Raw genomic sequence first — 16,997 nt, forward strand, 5'->3', positions numbered from 1 at the left:
CTTGTCAGTCATTACCCAGTACCGACAAAAATACCTTTTCAGCAATAGTATAGACTTTTAAAAGATCTCAAAGAACATTTAAATAATATTTCTCTACATTTGAGCAAATAAATTAGTATTAATCACGAGGTTTCTGAAAAGATGTAAATTATAAAGGGCTCAATGCAGCAAAAATAGCAGCATAAAAATTAGCAGGAAATAGGATCTAAATGTAAAGTAAATACGTGTAGAACAATAGCAGCATGAAATTGAAGAGAAAGAAGGGAAAAGGATAATCCACATTCTTTCCAGGAAGTATCCTAAAGGGCAATTTTCTATAAAAGGAAAAACAGAAAATTGACTTAGGCTGAAATAATGAATTTAAGTTCATTATCTAAAATCCCTTCCCAATTCTAATGGTAATTTGCCATTATCATGACCTATAACCACTCTTAAATTGATGTCATGTAAACACAGGCCTAGGAAAATATGCAAATACACAGCAAAATGTAATGTTTCCTTATAGACAAAAAAAATTCTATAATCAAGGTAAGGACCAAAGAGTTCCTTCTAGGTTTTTAAAAATGTATACTCAGACATAAAGACTTGTTTTATCACACAATTTCAAACTAATATAGCATACCGGCAGAAGCAGGGGCCAATATAGCATCTATGTCATAGAAATCAATTCCTACAGACAGTGGAAAAGGCTCACGAACTATGAAGGTGAACAGGATCATGCTGCCTGTCCTCATGAAGACAATAGATCAATGATAAAAATATACTATGTAGAAGAGATATGTTCCATATATACTGGGAATGTGGAGAAACCAAATAAAAACAAGGACAGCTGGGTAACGGCATTGACTCTTAAAGATAAATAGGAAGGCAGCCTGATGAAGTGAAGGACTGAGATGAGATGTTCTCAGCATCTAAGGAATTAACCGGTTAGAAAACCTGGGCCCTGGGCCCTTCCGTTGCATTACAAAGGATTCAGGAGAGAGCGGCTCCAGGAGTCACTAGAGATGAGGTTGGACAAGGACACAGGCCAGATGAGGCACAGCTTTGTATGCCAAGTCAGAAAGTTCAGGTTCAACTGGAAATAGGAGAAACTACAAGGAATGTAAAGGAGAGGCAACAGCAGAGGTAATAATATTAGTTAAGAAACTATTGTAGAAGCAACTTTAGTGAGCAATGATGAGAGCTTGAACATTTGAAATCTATGAAAACTGACAGAATTTGATGGCTGGGTGGACATGAGGTAGAAGAAAAGAATTCGTGAGAGCACCTCTCCTTTGTTCTTCAACTAGACAAGAGGAGGTACCATTAACAAAGCTATAAAGTACAAGGAAAGAAAGAGGTGGGGGGGGCTATTTCAAGTGTTAGTTAAATTCCATTTAGTTAACATATATGGTAAAATTAGTTTCAGGCATAAAATTTAATGCTTCATCACTTACATTTAACACCCAGTGCTCATTTGAACAAGTGCCCTCCTTAGTACCCATCACCCATGCTGTCTATTCCCCACCCACCTCCCTCCATCAACCCTGTTTGTTCTCAATAGTTAAGAGTCTCTTACGATTTTTTCCCCTTCCCCTATGTTTCACTTTGTTTCTTAAAGTTCACATATGAATGAAATTCTATGGTATTTGTCTTTCTCTGACTTATTTCACTTAGCATAATAGGACACAAAAATACAGATTTCAAGGGGCACACACAATCTGATATTTATAGAAGCATCATCAACAACAGCAAAACTATGGAGTCCAAATGTCCATCAACTGATGAATGGATAAAGAAGATATGGTGTGTGTATATACACATACAATGGAATATTACTCAGCCAACAAAAAAAATGAAATCTTGCTATTTGCAACAGTGTGGATGGAGCCAGAGTGTATTACACTATGAGAAATGGGTTTCAGAGGAGAATAGAATAAACCCTGCTTTTAAAATTCTGAGATTAAAATGTACATTAGGAATCATTAATACATTAAAAAAAAAAATGTTTAGTTATTGGGTACCTAGCCTGTGTCAGCAGGGGATATTAACAGAAGAAGCTCAAGGAAATAATGGCATTGTGATATTCATCATAAAAGAATCACCGTCCTGTTTCATGTTCCAAAAGTGTAGCATATACGATTTTCATTAATTTGTATTTAGCATTCTAATTGTTTAATAGCGTGACAAAATCTACCTCCCTATGAAGTAGATGAGGGTAAGAAAACAGAGCTTCTGCCTTCCTGGAAACATCCTAATTTAACTAAAGCCTCTATCTTTGGGCATCAAAATGCAGAATTCACTTTCTGTTTATTAGCTCAACCATTTCATTTCCTCAAAGCCTATTTATTGGTGCCCCCTCAGCACTTCTCAGTAGTAGGGATATAGCTATGAGAAAAGATAAAAATCACTATCTGAAATGAGAGTCAAGATTGACTCCAAGGTTTTTAGCTTGGGCAATTCAAAGGATGGAATTATCATTTATTAAGGTAGAAAATAAATCATTCATTAAGATGGGAGAAAGAGGCTTGGAACGACAGATCAGGGGAGTTGGGTTAGAAATACATTTTAGTGATGAGCATCGAAATAAAGTGGAGAAGAAAACTGGATATAGGACAGCCAGGTTCAAGAAAAAGATGACCACAGCAACTGTACATAAAAATCAAGGTCTTGCATAGAACCATCTAGGAGTAGCAGAAAGGAAAGGTGGCATACAGGAACTGATGGGGCATTTCAATGGCAGGTTTTGCTTTCAAGGCTGGGCAAATAAAGTAAAAAGGCATCCGGGCATCTGGATGGCTCAGGTGGATGAACGTGTGAGTCTTAGTTTTTTGGCTCAGGTCATGAGCTCCTAGTTTCATGAGTTCAAGTCCTGCATCTGGCTCTGCACTAGCAGAATGGAGCCTGGTTGGGATTTTCTATCTCCCTCTCTGCCCCTCCCCACTCACGCTGTCTCTATCTCTCTCAAAATAAATAAGTAAACTCAAAAAAAAAAAAAGAATTTTAAGTATAAAATGCATCAAAAAGGTAGAAGAAAAATAAGATTGTGGTGCTCAGGAAATATGGGAGGAAAAGTTTCTCAACAGAGAGGGTGATCAACTCAGTCAGAGGCTCTAATAGGTCAAATAAGATGACCAATAAATTAACATTGGTTTTGGCAAATTGGTGACTTGATAAGAACAGTTTCTATAAAAAGACAGAGTTGCTGTCCCAAGTAGGACAACACTTGCCTTCTCATGGGTACCATATGCAATCAGCAAACAAAAGCATACCATTAAAATCGGCACTAAAATATTCTTCTCCTTGCTCCAAGCACATCTTTATACTTTAGAAATACTGGTTATTAAACTTTGGTTTCAGCGAGTAAGGCACTTCTCTTTAGGTGTTAAAGCATGGACTCAGTTCTGATGATTCGGAAAGCAAATACTGTAAGCTCATTTTGTTACTCTTACCTTAATTATCAAAAAGGAGGCTTGCATGAAATAAAGTATTTGACAAAAGTTATAGCTGGAGGAGTGTGTGTATGTCCATCTAGGGCTTAGGATGGCTGAAGGTTTCCTCAAGAGCAGCAGCAAACAGAAGGTGCACTGTAAGGACTGGGGCTGGCAAAGCCCACAGACAAAGATGAGGAAAATGCACAGCCAGAGCTGTAATTATAAATAGTGAGAGAAATGTAAACAGTGCAGGAGACTAGAAGGCACAGACACGCAACAGGGGGCAAAGTAAATAAACCGTAAACAGAAATCTCAAAGATACTCAATATGAGGAATAGAGCTGTTCCAAGGCAATCTTAGGAACAAAGCAAATGATCAAAGAAAAATCATTTGACCTGGAAAAAGGTTAATCGGCAAGACAAAGAAAGAAAGATGCCCCATGTACATCACTCCAGCAGCAAAGCAGCTTTCTGCCCTTGAAAACAGGCAGGTTTGCTCACATGTGAATACACAGCACCTAAATTTCCTCTAGTACACAATTGCACTATGGCTAATTATCACTATGCTGAACACAACTATGAGGAGAAAAAACCACTTTATGCATTTTTAAACTTTGAACAAGCACCTTTGACCCTTTTGCAAAACTCCAAGCACAAAATTCAAGGGACCCTAACAGGTGTGATGCCTGAGGCCCAACCATAAAAGCTCATCCAGGTTTTTCGAAGGCCATCACAGAAAATGCCTTCTCCATGATTGTGCCGAAGGAACTGAGAAGATATCTGAAAGCCAAAGCAAGCATATTCTTTAGAAAGCTCATACTTTAAAAACAAAACACAAAACAAAAAAGAAAGCTCACACTTCAGTCAACATGTTCATTCTAAACACAAGTAGATGTTTTTACAAGTAAAACGATGGCTATATGACACTGAAAATATATCAGCTGCACAAGCTAAATTCACATTACAAACAAGTACCAGTCAAGTACTTAACATAGAAATTCTATCGGAATCTGTGAATAATTATTACATGGGCTTGGAAGATACAATTTAGTCTGCTCTCCATCTTTCCTAACCCATTGCTGAAATCATTTGTTTTTCTTTGCACAATCAAATTTCATATTTCTCAAGTTAAAATGAGTAAATGATGCTTACAGATGAAGTTCCCCTCTACTGCAGACAAACTCCAAAGAATTTAAAAAGCACTGCATTAATTCAGAATAAAAACTAACCAGACAGTTCAGTGCTCTGTCAATTATAGACACAAAGAACAACTCAGAGTCCAAGGTACCTGCATAGAACCCACACAAACACAGAGAAATAAACTGCAGGATTCAAGAGGCTACGATTTATATGTATAGAAATACTGGAAAAACAAATGGATTTTTAAATATTTATTCAGAAACTTCCCTCTGAAACAGCACTAATTTCTTCTGTGTCCTCTCATGCATTTTGCTGTACACCTTAACTACTGCATTTTTCTAATGAAACATTAGCTATCTTCAGATTCCCAAGTATAAGCTTCTTAAGGGCAGGCGTATACTTCTTTATGGTCCTAGTATAATTCAGCGCACAGCAGTCACTGAATAATAAACTAATTGCTTAATTATGAAACTCTGTGCAGTTACCTCTGAAGCATGAGGTAAGTTTATCTTTCTGGCAATCTACTATAGCATAAGTGAATAAATTTATTATGTAAACTCAGAAAATTGGCAGTATGTGCTAGACAAAAATGTTCGCCACAATTTAAGTGTGTACTTAAATTAAGTGTGTACTTAAGTGTGTACTCCATATGACAATATGAGGTCACATTAGATTGTCCCACTATGTTTCTTTAATGTCTTCGCTTAATGGCCTATTATTTACCAGTCCATTTTAATACATTTAACCTTTTGATTCATATTGACATATGAATCCTACTGATGTAAACCTCAGTAGAAGTAGTCAAAACAGAGAGGAATTAAACTGATCTCTGCATCCTTCTGGAATGCCTCCACAATAATCCTAAAAATACATTTTCTATACTCTCTGTTCTTCATTTGGGTCCTTCATTAACGGTGAGAATAAGTTATCTGAAACTGAAAACTTCGGTTAGTAATTTTGTGGGGGAGAGTGGAGATACTTGAAACAAGACAAAGTAGTAAATTAAGGTAGGACTATTTTTTATAATGAGGACTTTATTTGGTCTTAAGCAAAATTAAACTTGAGAATATTTTGAGCATTTCAGGGGTACGGAAAAGAAAAGAAACAGAAGCAAATAAACTTGACTGTATCTAAAAGGGTATTTTAACCCATGATTTGTTTCAATGTTCTATTTCTCAATTATTGTCTAATAACAGATTTCAAGGTACAGTGACTATAACTCAATTAAAGGTAATTTTTCCTACTTTGAGACATATGAAAATGTGATCCAATCAATTTTACAAATATCTATTCTGTATTTGAACTCAATAAAATCCAGAAATTGAAGAGGCTTTTTAAATTTTATTTTTAAGAGAAACTGTGTCTTTACAACAGCCATGGGAATGCAGTTCCTTGACTGCAGGGAGTATAAATGACTAAGAGCCCAGCCCCAGCTGCTCCCTGTGAAATCCATCTCAAGATTTGAGTCAAACCCACACTTCCCACCGGCTTCTCCCAGCCAATGTCTGCACACAGCAAGAATACTGAGACAGGACATGAAGGGCTTTGACTTGAGGATTCCCCAACCACGTTGCCAAGTTCTCCCGGAACTGTACAGCAGCCTAAGATACTTCCCCCAAGCCTCCTTCCTTCTCTCCTCCAGCTGGGGTCAAGTGTGCACTGAGCTGGACATCTCCCCACCTGCCCCAGCCCTCTCCAGATCTCTAGTAGGCATTTCCCCTAGCTCCTTGCTGATCAAATCACTTGCTTCTCAAAGGACCTAGATTAACATAGCCTTGTTCTACAAAGCAAGTTGCGGAGAATATCATTTTCAATTTTTCTGATTCTTAAGTATTATAAATGAAACTTCTTTTGTAACAGAGATTTTCACTTTTTCTTCTTGTTGTCTAAATGTGAGCACCCTATCCACTTTAGTATGTAAGCATGAGACATTCGTTAACACCATGTGCATGCCAGGTGTCTGAATATGTTTGAGACCTTATTTTCCTCTTGTAACAGTTCTTGAGACAACAAAGACCTGGATTATATTTCTCCCTTTTGCTTCTTTGGACATTTCTGGGTAGAGCAATATCTATGGGAATCCTAGAAAGACGTATCTATCATTCATCCCAGTCCACCGAATCCTGGAAGGATATAATCTACTACTCTTGTCCACTGTCCACTCAGTCTGTAATTAAGGTAGAGAAAAATACTCTGTAGTACAGCATGAACCAAAACTAATGAAGGATGCATTCCGTTCTATCTACACCAAGGTACGATGAATGACAGGAAAAACAATAAGAGCATCAGACTGAAGAATAAGAGGGTGACAAGAGAAGGTTTAGTGGTCTGCTCCCCAATGCATGACAGTGCACCACCATGGGTCTCTTACATTTCTGCATGCATTGCAAGCCAAGGCACTGACTGCCGTTCTTCTGGATGAACTTTTCAAGGAAGTTTGAACAGCAAATGGGTAGGCATGCTTCATGTCCAGTCCAATAAAGATAATGTCTCTTTGGAGCAAAAGGCAGGCACAATTACAACCCATTATAAAAGATTAGGATTTCCTAAATTCAGAGTTCCTGTCCTGTAGCACAACCTGGCATCCCCACCCTATCTTCAGACTCTCCAAAACCAAGGCCTGCACTCAGTTTTATCCTGAACTGGGAATCCTACTGTTTATCAGACAATTGGGAGGCCACGTTTTAAGCACTATTACCCATTAGCCCCCTATTTGATAAAGATCCCATTTGGGGGGCTCCAATAACTATAAACAATGCTTTCATTCCAGAAGCACCATGTAGACATTCAAGACCACATATCTTATGAAGAAGCAAGGCATTAACTTGCTTGTCTCTCGAAAAACACCAACTTTCACCTTAGAGGTGATCATAAGAGATGTTCAAGTGTTTAAGCAAATGCTAGCGGTACACCGTGCAGTCCTCAGACAACCATGACAAGCTCACTCTCCAACTGAGGCTACCGTTGGTCCTGGAGAAAAAAGTTATTTATGTGTACATGCAGGCAGTTATCCCTATGATGGGAATCACCCAAGTGGAAAAGGCGCTAAGAAATCTGTCCCCAATTTTAGTTGACATTATCAATGATACCACACATTATCCCCAGAAAGCACTCAGATTCAACTCACTAGCCAGGGTTGTTATGGATAAAAGTATTGCCCTAGACTTCCTTCTTGCTGAACCAAGGGAAGTCTGTGCAATCACTAATATGTCATTCTGTACCTGACTACCTCAGACAAGGTGGAAAAACCAACAGAAAAAAATTAAGAAAAAAGCCTCCTGGTGTTCAAAGTCAGACCTTGATGGTCTGTGGGGTTTGTTTAGCTGACTGGATCTAGGACCTGGAAGGCCTGGCTGAGGTCCATATGACAGGCTAGCCTCAACTTGCTTAGAGTACAGCTGACCAAGAGCTTTAATTAAATACTCTGAGATAAACTGAAGAGATTTCGTCATAGCTTTTATCAATCAAAATAAGCGCTGCCTGTGATGGAAGAGTTGAATTCCCTAAACTCAAGGTTTCTCTCCTAAAACACAAACCACTGCAACTGGAAACTGGGGCTGATACAAAGCTGTACTTGAGCCACTACTATTGCTGTGGGTAATGAAGTCCTTTGTTTTCGACCCAGGCATTTATGTCTTCTCATAGCATGCATAAGACGAACATGGCAGACTAACACATTAACTTATAAGTGACACAAAATCACAGACCCTTCATCTTCTTGACACTCCCCACCCATGAGTCCAAGAGGACTGAAAGAGGAAGACATCATAGGAAAAAATGAAGCACGCTGTCACCACAGGTCTGAGAACACGTACACAGAAGCAAAGCCAAACATCCACCCAAAAAAACTCAAGGATTACCACCCTTTGATTCCTTTCCTGACAAAAATCTACCACAATTCAAACAGTCCTCCGACCAACAGCAAGGTTTTGAACAAACTCTTTAGAATCCAGATAATGTTTCCGATACTCTAGCAAATTATGGCTCTAAACTGAGAAGGGAGAAGATACACGTAGAAAGGAAAAGAAAAATAAAGGGAAAGAAACGAAAAGAATAGATAACATTCAACATGCGGTTGAAACTAGGGACTGGTTCACCCGCACTTATTCCAACCCTCTTCTGGGAAAGCAGACTGTGTCAATATGAGAGGACAATCATACATATCAAGACCGGACCCCATGAGGAAAGGTTTGGGTCTGTGGCAGAAGCACTATTGTCTGCTCTAGGGTCTCAGGTGCTGACTAGAATAGAATGTTGGGAGTGGTTTTTCCCTTAGAACATTCACGGATGTTGTCTGGCATTTCTTCTACATTACGTCTGTAATACCCATCCACACACAGTTCCCTCCCACAAGTTCTGTTAAGGTATCCAGCACCATTTCCTGCTTAAATTACCCACAGTGGATTATGCTGCTTGAAGCTGAAAACATCTCTCTGATACACTTGAGAAAAGAAAGTAATGTATAATTTAAGTCTGATATTTATATTTGTACTTTCTTTTCTGATAGGTAAGACTCTCTAAGGCCTGAGGATAATTTTAACTTATTTCTGGGACTCAGTTTTTCACTTTCTTTCTCTACCATATGCGTGGGAGGAATGAAAGTTATGTTCAGTTCTATCAAAAACATAGGCAGTCACATTATCTTCATTATTATCAGACTCAAAAAAAAAAAAATCTAACAACCCCCCTTTCAAAAGTACTTTGTTACACTTTGCAATAAAAGAACAATGAGATTTTTTTTTATTTTATTTTACCATCTCCCACTTACTCCAATTTAAAAGCAAACAATTGGTTTCTATTTTATTCAGTGACAAACAAGTTTTATTTTTAATTTGGTGATTTGCTAATATCCACCAGCCTAGCACATTTCAATCAATGCAAAGTATGCAGGTAATGGTATAAAATGGGCACTTAGTACTCAATAGTTTCATGGGCAAATTGATAATGAGCTAGCTCTAAAATATACTTTATTGTAGAAAATTCAGAAATATCCAAAGAGAAAAGTATTTTTAGGTATTACTAAAGTGTTGCATGATCTTTTTAAAGGAAACAGAGAACAACCAGCAACGCCCAAAAAGACAATCTACTTACTACCCCCCCCCACCAACACACAACCCTTCTCCCTAAGTTAGTTATCTGAAAACAGTACCTTTAACTCCTAACTTAAGCTTGCCACCTGCTAGCTATTTCATATATTAGGCTTAGTAATAATGAGAAACCTTCCTTCCAGAATAAAAATCCACAACAAAAGGGTTGAGTAGGGAAAATAAGAATTAAAATTCTTCCCATTGTTTATTCATCATCAAAAGCATACAAATTTAATCTGGCCTTATCAGAAAAATGGGGAAAAAAATGCTAAAATGAATTTTCACTTCTCAATGAAAATTAAACTTTTAAAAACCGTATGAAGAAATTTTAGTGTTTCAAAAATAACACAACTAACCATAAAACAAAATATAATTACTTACAACTAAACAAATTACTTTCATAAAAGCAAACACAATCAGCCACCTAGATCTTGGTATAAAATTTCTCAAGAACTGAATCAGATGATTTAAACAACTATCAAGGGGCGGTGTTGCTGCTAGCCCTGCCCCGACCTTTATTCCCCTAACGCTAAATACGGCAAACAAGCAGTCATTGAAGAAAAAAAAAAAAAAAAAAAAAAAGAAATCATCTCCACAAATTTTCACAGGCAGCATTACTCATAAAAACCAAAAAGCAGAAACAATTCACATGTCCACCAACTGACAAATGATCAACAAAATGTGGAATATCCATACAATACGCATATTTGGAGCAGAAAAAAAAATGAGGTTGCGACACATACTTCAACATGAATGAACCTTGAAAATATTATGTTAAGTGAATGCAATCAGTCAGAAAGGACCTCATATTGTATTATTCTTATCAAATGTCCAGAATATGAAAATCTATAGGGAGAGAAAGTAGATTAGCAGTTGCCTAGAGCTAGAGGGAAGGAGGGCATTGCAAGCTGACCGTGAAGGGGTAGGGTGGGGGGATTCTTTTAGGGGTAAATAAAAGGTTCTAAAGTTGATTATGGTGAAGGCTACACAACTCTGATTATACACAAAATACTGAACTGTCCATGTCACATGGGTAACTTTTATGATACGTGGATTTTATCTCAATAAAGCTGTTAAAAAAATCATTTCAAATTTATATCAGATCTTTAGATAAATGTTTAAATTTCTTCAAGTCTTAATGTCGTCTTTAAACTAGTAATCCACTCTCAATTGCTCAATTGTTAACTGACTATTCTCTTTCAGAGAATTGTATAGATATTTACTAGCTAAATATAAATTTATTATAACTACACCAATCATTTTTCCATATGGTAGCACCTTCAATGAGAGTAACTACCATAATAGAAATGACTAAATATACCCAAGAATGTTTTTGATACATGTAGTTTGCCTTCAGGTTCATATGGTAGTCAGTTATAATTCTTAAAGTTCGAATAGATGTACCTCAATGTTTGAGAGCCAAAACAAATTTAATAGGCAAATAACAAATTTTAAGGTTATAATGGTCACCTTTCAACTGTCAATCATGTTATTTACCGAGATTAAACATGGCTTTGTTCTTTTTTTTCTTAAAATTTTATTTTGAGAGAGAGAGAGAGAGAGAGAGAGAGAGATGAGGGGGGGGGGGGGGGGGGGAGAGAGAACCGTAAGCAGGCTCCACACTGTCAGCACAGAGCCTGATGTGGGGCTCAAACCCACGAACCATGAGATCATAACCTGAGTGGAAACCAAGAGTCAAATGCTTAGCCAGTTGAGCCACCCAGGCACCCCAAAACGGCTTTGTTCTTAACAAGACATTTTTTATCCCTTTCCTCAGACAGAGCTTTAAAATGTTAAATGATATAATATTGCCATAAACTGGGACCTTAGTTTTACCAAGATTTGTTCTTAACTGTTTATTTTGAAATAACTGTAGATACACAGAAAGTTGCAAAAAGAAACAAATGCACAGGTAGATCCTAGGTATTCCTAACACCTTGCATGATTATAATACAACACAAAAACCAGGAAAGTGAAATTGGTACAACCCACAGGACTTACTTAGCTTTTAGCAGGCTTACACTCATTTGTGTGTATATGTACAGTTCTGTGTGAGTTCATCCTATGTATACGTTTGTCACCATCACCACGATCAAGATGCAGAACTGTTTCACCACACACAACTCCCTGCTGCCATTCATTTATGGTCACACCCAACACTTTCTCAGACCCCGTCCCAAATCTTTGGCAACCACTAAACTGTTCTCTGTCTCTAAAACTTGGTTCTTTCAAGAATGCTATATAAGTGCAATCACAAAGTGTGTAACCAACAGCACTGGCATTTTTCAATCAAGGTAATTCTCTGGAGATTCACGTAAGCTGTTGTATATATCAATAGTTCATTGTTTTTCATTACTGAGTAGTATTCTATGATACAGGTGTACCACAGTTTAACCCTTCATTTGTTGAAGAACTTCTGGGTTGTTCGCAATTTGAGTCTATGACAAATAAAGCTGCTATAAAAATACATGAACAGGTTCTGTGTGAGCATACATTTTGTTAATCTGAGATATGTTCACGGGTATTGCTAAGTTCTAATTATGTAACAATTTTTTTAAATCTTTTGATGGTTTCTTTTTTTTTTTTTTTTAATTTTTTTTTTCAACGTTTATTTATTTTTGGGACAGAGAGAGACAGAGCGTGAACGGGGAAGGGGCAGAGAGAGTGGGAGACACAGAATCGGAAACAGGCTCCAGGCTCTGAGCCATCAGCCCAGAGCCTGACGCGGGGCTCGAACTCACGGACCGCGAGATCGTGACCTGGCTGAAGTCGGACGCTTAACCGACTGCGCCACCCAGGCGCCCCATGATGGTTTCTTTTTTTTATGTTTGTTTATTTTTGAGAGAGAGCAAGTGTGCATGCAAGCAGGTGATGGGCAGAGAGAGAGACAGAGAGATAGAATCCAAAGTAGGCTCCAGGTTCTGAGCTGTCATCAAGGAGCCTGAAGTGGGGCTTGAACCTATGAACCGTGAGACCTAAGCCGTAGTTGGATGCTTAACCAACTGAGCCACCCAGGTGCCTCTAGTTATGTAACAATTTTAGTATCAACACTCCTAATGTTTCTGAGAAAGGAAGATTGCCTTCAGTCTCCATTCTCCACGGTTGTTAATTGAACAAAATTCCTTTTGAAGTCTACCATTTACTCAACTCTTATGGCAAATGAACTAAACATTTTAAATACATTAATCTATATAATCCCCACATCAACCATGGGGTAGTGACCAACAGTCTCCTTATCTTACAATTAAAAAAAAAATGGAGGCAAAGAAGAGGTCTGGGGCATGATCCTGGGTCACAGAGCCAGGATGGGAAGAGCTGGGACTTAAATTCAAGCTATCCGACTCAGAAGTCTACTCCTTCCATTCCAAGACAGCATCCCTTCCACTCTTGGGATGTATGTATTATTAAATACAAAAAGTATACACTAGCACAAAAAGTATTTAGGGGATAAAGTTTATATGTGACTATTACATTTCCTAAGTGAGATTTTAAAAACTGGACATGATCTCTATCTAATATGCTATGCAAATGACCGAAATTCATCTGATAACCTGTTGCTATCTGCACAAACATTATACGGGTAAAAGGTAACCTGGGTACTAAAGGAAAATTCAGGTAAAGTAATCAGCTTTTCTCTATGAAGCTTTTTCTGTGTTTACTCTTCATTAGGCTTGTGGTAAATAGGAGGTCTGGGGCCAGATGAGAAAGGAGGAGAAGGGAGGGGCTCCTGGGTAGTTTAGTCAGTTGAGTGTCCAACTTTGGACCAGGTCATGATCTCACGGTTCATGAGTTCGAACCCCACAGGGGACTCGTTGCTGTCAGTGTAAAACCCCCTTTGGGTCCTCTGTCCCCCACTCTCTCTGCCCCACCCCCGCCCATACACTCTCAAAGAAAAGAAACATTTAAAAAAAAAAAAAAAGAGAAGGGAAATGAGAGCAATGACATCCTTGTCCGTGGATACACACTGTAGACTCTAAGACTCTAGAGTACGTATGAAAAATCTGAAGGAGCAAGGTCCACATCAGAGGTGATAACACATCCCAGGCCCCTACTCCCATGCTCTCTGACAAGCCCTGATGAGTAAGGAGAGGCTTCTTCCCAGAAGCTCTGGTAACAGGACCTATGCATTAGGGAATATATACTCGGATCTCCAGCCCTACCTGTTGCCCAGAGAAACAAATCACAACAGGGTTCCTCACCAGCCATTCACAAATACTGTCATCAGAAAGGTCATCATCACAAACACCATCATCAGAAATACTGTAATACATTTTTTAATTTGGACATCTCTAAAATTTTCTGATTGCTCATCAAATACCATCTTTTTTTTTCATTTAACATAAGATTTGGTTTCTTTATTCCTACCACAATGAAAAATAATACAGAGGCCAAGCTGCACAGACCTTTAAATAAAATTTAAAACTAGAAGTTTTTTACAAATTAAGGGGGAAATAAATTTACTTTGTAGCTATTATTAGCACATTTTGGTTTTTAATCATTGCTGCACATTAGAATCATCTGAGAATCTTTAAAAATCCCAATAGCCAGGTCATACCAATTAAAATTTTTAAAATATCCAGAGGTGGGAGTCAGGTATTAATTATTTCCTTAAAGATACTCAGGTTATTAGCAATAACTGTAACAATTCCAGCAATTAAAACAAAAACCCTCTTTTTTTTAAAAAAAAAAAAAGGAGAAATTATATAAACATTAGTTATACAGCTTGGACAGTATACTAGTTAAGTCTAAAAATAACTTCCTTAAAAAACTAAGTGACTTTCTAACAGCACTTAAATATTTTTTAATTTATTTTTTAATATTTATTTATTTTTGAGAGACAGAAGACAGTGTGTGAGCAGGGAAGGAGCAGAAAGAAAGGGAGACACAGAACCGGAAGCAGGCTCCAGGCTCTGAGCCGTCAGCCAAAGAGCCTGACAAGATCATGACCTGAGTCAAAGTTGGACACTCAACCAACTGAGCCACCCAGGTGCCCCAACAGCACTTAAATATTTAAATATCTTTGAAAATCCTAGTGTACCTTGGTCTCCTTATTATTCATGCAAACTCTTAACTTTTCAGATATAAAAACTAATAATTCAGCAAAAAGCCGTAATTCACTTAATTGTCCAAACTTCATAAAAAGTTGTAATTATCAAGTAGTAAGACTAACAGAAAATAAAGAATTCATGGACTTTGATTATCGATTTTATAGAAATCCCTAGTAAGTCAGCATCTAACAAAGTAACCCAAGGAAATAATAATAGGTATACACCAAGTTATAACTATAAGAACACATTGTGATATATTATACATTAGAATTCTATACATTTATTTGAAATGTTATAAAACATTCAATGGCATGCAGGGTTTCGTACTTAAATATAAGCCAGTCCGAAAACAGTTATAAAACAATATGTAAGATTATACCTGAAACTTACCTGCAGCTGAGCTGAATCATGCCTGAGACCTTCCACAATAGATGAAAATCTATCAACGTTTCTTTCTTCTCCAGCTGATGTTAAAGCTTCTAAAACCTCTTCAAGGCTATCAGAAAATTTGAAATTAATTAAATTGCCAACAGCAAATAATCTAAATGCCTTAATACAACTGCTTGATCTATTCAATTCCAGAGTCACTGCTCCCAGAACCAGCAACATTTTAAAAGCTTACTGAGTACATAGCATGTATCAAGTACTAGCTACATGTTTTAATTCATTTATGCCTAATAACCCTATGATGAGGATAACTTATCAAACATTTATAAAGTGCTTTCTACACATCAGGCATTATTTAAATCAGTTTACAAATATTAACTCTTTTTAATGTATATAAGTCTATGAAGTTGGTATTGTCCCATATTATAGAGCAAGAAACTGAGGGAGAAAAAAGTTAAGCAATTTTTCTAAGGTCTCATGTCTCCTAAATGATGAAGCAAGGATCTGAAATCAGACAGTCTTTGTGGTGAGCAATGTCCTGGTTTCCTTAATCACTACACTCTACTTCCTTTTCAGTGTAAATGAAGTCTGATAGCCAAAAATACACAGTAGTAAGGATTTATATACACACATTTGCACATAAAAAATACGCACATAAAAATACGCACATAAAAAGTAGCAGTTAAAGAGCTACAGTCGCTACACCTTTAAAGAAAGTGTGTTAACACGATCTAGTGTATTGTAGGTCAGTTTGTAGACGTAAACATGTAGTCTGTAAATGTTATCTGTATCATTTTAATAACCTATTATGAAGTCAAGAAATAATAAATATGGAAGAAGTAGAAGAAGAGGAAGGTGAAAAAAGAGGAGGAAAAAGAGAAAGAGGGTAAAGAAAGAAGAGGGAAAGGAGATGGCCAAGAGGAGGGAAAAGGAAAGGAAAGGAGAAGGTGTTAAGGAGGCAAGAGGGAAGAGAGAAGACACAAGAAATGGGTGGAAAGAGGGAGGAGGAGAATGGAGCGGGAGGAGGAGAGGAAGAAAGGCGGAGGGGGGAGCACTAGGTGCATCTTGTGTGTCAATATTAAATACCGTCTTAGGGTTTTTACAATAAAGTTACTATGGTCTTTTTGAAACAGTTAAGGGAATGTGGTGCAGCTGTACCTGGCTTCACGTGCTGGCGCTGCTGCTGGGGACATCCTTGTCCGTGGACACACACCTAGCTACCCGTGTTGCCGCGGGGGGACATCCTTGTCCGTGGACACACGCTGTAGCTACCCGTGTAGCCATGGGGGGACATCCTTGTCCGTGGACACACACCTAGCTGTGCAGCCGCGAGGGGACATCCCTGTCTGTGGACACACACCGTAGCTACCTGTGCAGCCAAGGGCGGGGCCTGAGTCTTTCCTGCTGACTCTCCAATAATCCACACAGAGCAGCTCAACAGTTGCCAGGCCCAGGAGGGTCGCCACAAGGACAATTTTCAAATGCGTGCGGGAGGTTCTGCTTACAGGCCTCTCTACCTAGCCTTTATGAAAGGGCTATTTATTTACTCTGTAGGTTGTTCTGTTTTTATATCTTCACCCTTTTTAAAAGATATTTTAAATAATTTTTAACTGCTTCCTGTAATAAGAATCCCAACCTTTCAAAAAAGAAAAAAAAGGGGGGTGGAGGTTTATCTTTATAATTATCTTTTAATATGTATGTAATGGTCTTTTGCTTACAATCCTAATATGCGTGGATAATGTCTTTAAAGTTTATTTTATGGTCAAAGACTACCCTCAACCAGTAAAGTACTATTACATATAGCACTTTTATTATTTTTTTAAGTTTATGTATGTATTTTGAGGGAAAGAGTGTGAGCATGGGCTGGGGAGGGGCAAAGAGAGAGGGAATGAGAGAAACTCCCAAAGCAGGCTCCAGGCTGCT

The 16,997-nt window shown here is 37.9% G+C and overlaps 1 protein-coding gene across 1 annotated transcript in view; it reads right to left on the reverse strand.

Annotated features, from left to right (window-relative positions):
* The window catches only part of DIAPH3 (diaphanous related formin 3), a 510,843-nt gene that overhangs the window by 348,800 nt on the left and 145,046 nt on the right, over positions 1–16,997 (reverse strand). Inside the window, 1 exon segment of the mRNA XM_030311865.1 lies at positions 15,078–15,183. Within this exon segment, the coding sequence (XP_030167725.1) occupies positions 15,078–15,183 (106 nt within the window).

This window comes from Lynx canadensis, chromosome A1 (genome assembly GCF_007474595.2).
Source record: "Lynx canadensis isolate LIC74 chromosome A1, mLynCan4.pri.v2, whole genome shotgun sequence".
In the NCBI taxonomy this organism is placed as follows: Eukaryota; Metazoa; Chordata; class Mammalia; order Carnivora; family Felidae; genus Lynx; species Lynx canadensis.